This window comes from Bombyx mori, chromosome 3 (genome assembly GCF_030269925.1).
Source record: "Bombyx mori chromosome 3, ASM3026992v2".
Lineage (NCBI taxonomy): Eukaryota > Metazoa > Arthropoda > Insecta > Lepidoptera > Bombycidae > Bombyx > Bombyx mori.
The window spans coordinates 9,649,763-9,654,506 of NC_085109.1; the positions used below are offsets into that span (position 1 = coordinate 9,649,763).

General features: G+C 40.3%; 1 protein-coding gene across 1 annotated transcript; it reads right to left on the reverse strand.

The window, feature by feature from the left end:
• Positions 1–499: 499 nt before the first annotated feature.
• On the reverse strand, positions 500–1,342 carry LOC119630747 (uncharacterized). Its single transcript, XM_038021196.1, has one exon. The coding sequence runs from the start codon at positions 1,340–1,342 to the stop codon at positions 500–502; it is 843 nt and encodes a 280-aa protein (XP_037877124.1).
• Positions 1,343–4,744: the final 3,402 nt, after the last annotated feature.

Here is a 4,744-nt window from a genome sequence, read left to right on the forward strand (position 1 = left end):
ACTGTGCCGTGATGGATGACACGGTCGGTCCCAGCAGGGCGCGTTATCTCAGGAAATTGACGCAGTAATTGATGGTAAGCTGTTTCGCCGATCAATGTCTTCACAGAAGAAATAGTGTTCGACGATAAAACTGCAGCTGCTGGTGTCGTCAATGTCGTAGTGCTGTCGATTAGGCGATGATTACGGCAATCGACGATGAGGCCGTAGAATGATAGAAAGTCGACTCCAATGATGGCTTTTGTGACGTCTGCCACGATGAAACGCCATTGGTAGGCACGACGGAGGCCCAAGTTCAACTCTAGGTGAGCGAAACCGTAGGTGGCTATGGCAGTTCCGTTTGCTGCGTAGAGTTTGTAGCTGGTGGGTGATCGCCGTTCGCGTAGGTCGGTGCGGGGGAAGACGCAGAGATCGCTGCCAGTATCAACTAAAAACTGCATCTTCGTTTTCCGATCAGAAACAAATAGGCGACCAGGTACATGTTGGCTATCGGACGTCGCCATTACCGACTGCCTTGGTAGTTTTCCGGCCGAAAATCACAAGGTTTTGTGCACCATTTCGCTTGATTGCCAAATTTATAGTGGTACCAACATGTCGGAAACTTTTTATAGCTAGACTGTGACCGTTTCGTTTTTCTATCTGGACTGTCTCTTCTAGTCCTAGATCTGGAGCGGTGTTTATGAGTCGTAAGTGCCTTCACTTGCCTTGAAAGTTCGTCGATCTGTTTGGCCATCGACGCGAGCGACGGTTCTGTAGCCTTTAGTGCTGATGTTGTGGCTATTTGAGGCGAGCATGGTATTATTTCGTGCACACTGTCGGCTAGGTCTGCTAAAGCCAGTAAATCCAGTCGTTTCTGAGATACAATGATCGGTTGAAGTGTAGTGGGCAAGCGGCTGGTCCAGATGGTTTTTATAAATTCTTCTGGAACCGTTGGTCCTGCGAGTTGCTGCAAATGTCGGAGAAATTGCGACGGTCGTCGGTCCCCAAGTTCCTCATGCATGAGTAGCTGTTTTACTTCCTTTTCTCGCGATGTAGATAGACGCTTGATCAGTTCGCTTTTCAATCGTTCGTATTTCCCGGTCTTTGGAGGTGAAACGATGATATCTTTCACTTCTGCGGCATATCTATGTTCCAGTGTTGAAGTGACATAATAAAATTTTGTATCGTCATCCTTAATACCGGACAGCACAAAATTGCCTTCTAGCTGTGAGAACCAAACGGCTGGTTCTTCGGCCCAAAATGGTGGTGGTCGCACTCCGATACGATAAATGTCGGTCGTGTCGGATGGTGTAAAAGTCTTCGATGATCCATTGTTTGACTTCGATCCGCCATCTTGATTGGCCATGACTAATGTAAATCGTCTTCTTACTGTTTTATGCTACTTATCTTCTTGTTGTCGGGGTCACCAGTGTGGTGGTCCGTGTAGCGGGAGATACGGGGTTGTCCCGGCGTGTCCAGAATATATCCCAAATTAAACACTCCACCAACAGTTAATAGTTTGTATTTTTGTAAGAAGCACAAGCACAGGAAAGCAGAAAGAAGAAGTGGATAATTAATTATAAGTTCAAAATGATAAAATATATTTACTGGCGGTAGAACGATTGTTTATAATATTATAGCAGTGTCACATGCGTCGCAAGCGAAAGCGTGGTGCGGACCGGCGGGCGGGAGGTGACGTGACCGGCCGTCGTACGAGTCGAGCTTTTTACGTTTTGTTTATGCACATTACACCGTACGATTTTTTTGCATGTCTGCCACTGTGTGGAGGACGCCACAAATATTTTAATTATCTAACGACATAAAATAAATAAAAAATTATATCAAATGTCTTTTGAGATAGATGAGTCTCATGATAAGTGGTAGCTGACGCCTATAGACACGGCGAAATATATTTCTAATAACACACAATATGTGTATATTCTTAAATTAGAACAAATAGTGAAAATTCGAATGTGAACTGTATACGGGCTAATTAGACTTCGTCTCAAACATGTTCACGTGTAATAAAACATTACAAAAATTTATAAACAGCACAATAATCTTTACGAACTCGAGTTGGCGTCTAATTACGTTCCGTAATTTCTAATGTGCCGAGACAAACGATGCGCTCTCTTATTGCAATAATTGGCTTCTTTCAACAAACAAAAGTACAAAGCCGCCCGTAATTAAAAGGGTTCGTATGAAAGCAGTAATTACGCATACATTGAAGCGGACTCAATACAATAATGGATTTTACAGCGACAATTTATGTTAGACAAAGGCTTCACGGGGAACGGCGACGCGGCGTGTGTGAACGGTTAGGAGCGGAGAATGTGCCTTAAATAGCTTACGTATTTTGTTGTGTGTCTTAGAATTTCGAAAGGTAATGGGGAAAATAATAGAAAATAAAGGATTAATTAAAAAATAATTTATAAAATAAAATAAGGAATAATAGAAAAAAATTATTAAAGTGAAACTTTTATTACATCGTCTCAAACTTTTTCATCTGTGTGTTGCATGTCGCGTGACGGTCGGCCGCGGAGTAGGGATAAAGTGAAAGGCGCTCGTCAAAGCAGCCATGGCCAATATGGCGGCGCCTTTAGTTCGCAGCTGACCGTGTAGTGAATAGACTATTACTCATTTATGCCAGTTTTTTTTTTCCTACTTAAGCTCAGAGCCTTGAGAGGCTATTTCAACGTAACCTTAACTAGTAGGTGAGCTCACGGGGCTCAAGCCTGATGAAGCGTGCTAGTGCTCCACGCCATTTGGTTGTTTTTGTCAGTGTTTAATATAAGTGTTGTTTGTCAGAGTTAAATGTCTATAATGTGAAAAAAAGTTTCACTTTTACCTTGGTTTCATAAAACCACACAATCCTTTTTATTTATTGAAGTGAAACTTCTTTATCGGCGTTGGAAAAAAATTTACCGTCACATTTTTCGGTTACGCGTCACATTTTTCCGTTACGCGCCATCTTTTTTGTATTCATGTCTATGATAATAAAATCCTTTTGTTTAAACTTTATCTAATTTAACTTTTTTGTATTCATGTCTATGATAATAAAATCCTTTTGTTTAAACTTTATCTAATTTAACTTTATTTAACCAATTTCTAGAAAGTTGCATGTAGATCATTTTTCGAAAAATAAGGCCATAAAGAAGTTTCACTTCTTACGTGTGTACACTAGTACACGCACACATTTTTTTTTAACATCGATTGATCGGCCGATTAGCAAATTTCTCAGGTTGAGGCCGCGAACCCGTCCGAATGTAGCTGAATAGCCACTTAGGCTATCAGTGAATAGGTTGGAGTTTTTTTTTTTTCAAATAAGATCATTAAATTCAAAACACATTCGTTTATTTTACTCAAATACAACAGATGTGATTTGGCTTACTCGCATAACATATTTTAATAGTTATGTGATTTAAAAACTAAGCTACTCCATCGATCGTCAATAGCATGCACGTTGTCAAGGGTACAGAAAAGAACAGGATGGGTACCTTTAATCTAGAAAAAAAGTACTATCCCTGAAAACTAGAGTTTTTTAACCTACGTTGAGGCGAAACCGGATGTCAAAAGCTAGTATGTTTATAATGTAAAAAAAAATTCTTCACATTAAACCTGATGTATAATAATAAGAAATAATATTATGCAATTGGAAACAATTCACGCAAGGTGGTCCGTTCCCAAATTAGGATTCCCTTTGTTATTGGTACCAGGGCCCTGACATTCTTCTTCTTCTTTCTTTCTTATTACCCTCTGATGGGGTGTAGGGCTCGAAACAAATCCTTCCATTTACATTGGTTTTGGGCAGTATGTTCTAGCTCCTCTCGCGTCACGACCAAGACGCCTAGCTCCTGCTCCACAGAGCGATGCTAAGTTGATCTGGACGGCTCTTCCTTTTTGGGCCTGACATACATACTGATATACATTTCAATATATGTATATAGTAAATACACACCCAGACTAAGGGCAAATAAACCTGTTCATCACACGCATGTTTGTTCGATATGGTTATCGAACCCATGCCCCTTGGCGCAATAGTCAGGGGTGTTAACTACTGAATCACTGGGTTAGTAAATTTTTTATAAAAAAAATGATAACTCGGTATCCTGCATCACCGATCTTTTGAAATTGTATTTACAGTACCCGGCGATAAATATTGCACAGCGACTTTTGGAATCGGCGACAATCGGCTAATTTCGGCTCTGTAGAGCGTTATCTCTGTCGCACACTACCTATGTGACGTTTGTCAATCGCAGTCCAAATACGGTGGTAGACGATCCTAATATATACGGGACTTTTTGTGTTTCGTGCGACGAAGATGTTGCTATAGGATATTGAAATTAACCTATCTCTTTTCCAAAGTGGATGTGCAATATTTATTGCTGGGTGCTGTACTTTCGTCTTTCCGAGCCGTAGGCATAATTAAAACTGCTTTTATTGTATTTTGTACCAGTGTTGCCATTAGATATATCTATTATTATACTAGCTGACCCGACAGACTTTGTAGTGCCTCAATTGATAAATCAAATACCTAAGTTTTTGTATAAAATAAACTTAAAACAAACAAAAGGAATCCGTCCGACGGGGGACACATCAAAGGAAAAACAAAATTGTTATTTTTATTTAATTCCGAGAACTTTCATATTTATCTACCTTTCAAACCTTCTCCGGACTTCCACAAATAATTCAAGACCAAAATTAGCCAAATCGGTCCAGCCGTTCTCGAGTTTTAGCGAGACAAACGAACAGCAATCCATTTTTATAC

Excerpts from the sequence above, each read along its gene's own strand:
- LOC119630747 (XM_038021196.1), bottom strand. The coding sequence starts at position 1,342 with ATGGCCAATCAAGATGGCGGATCGAAGTCAAACAATGGATCATCGAAG.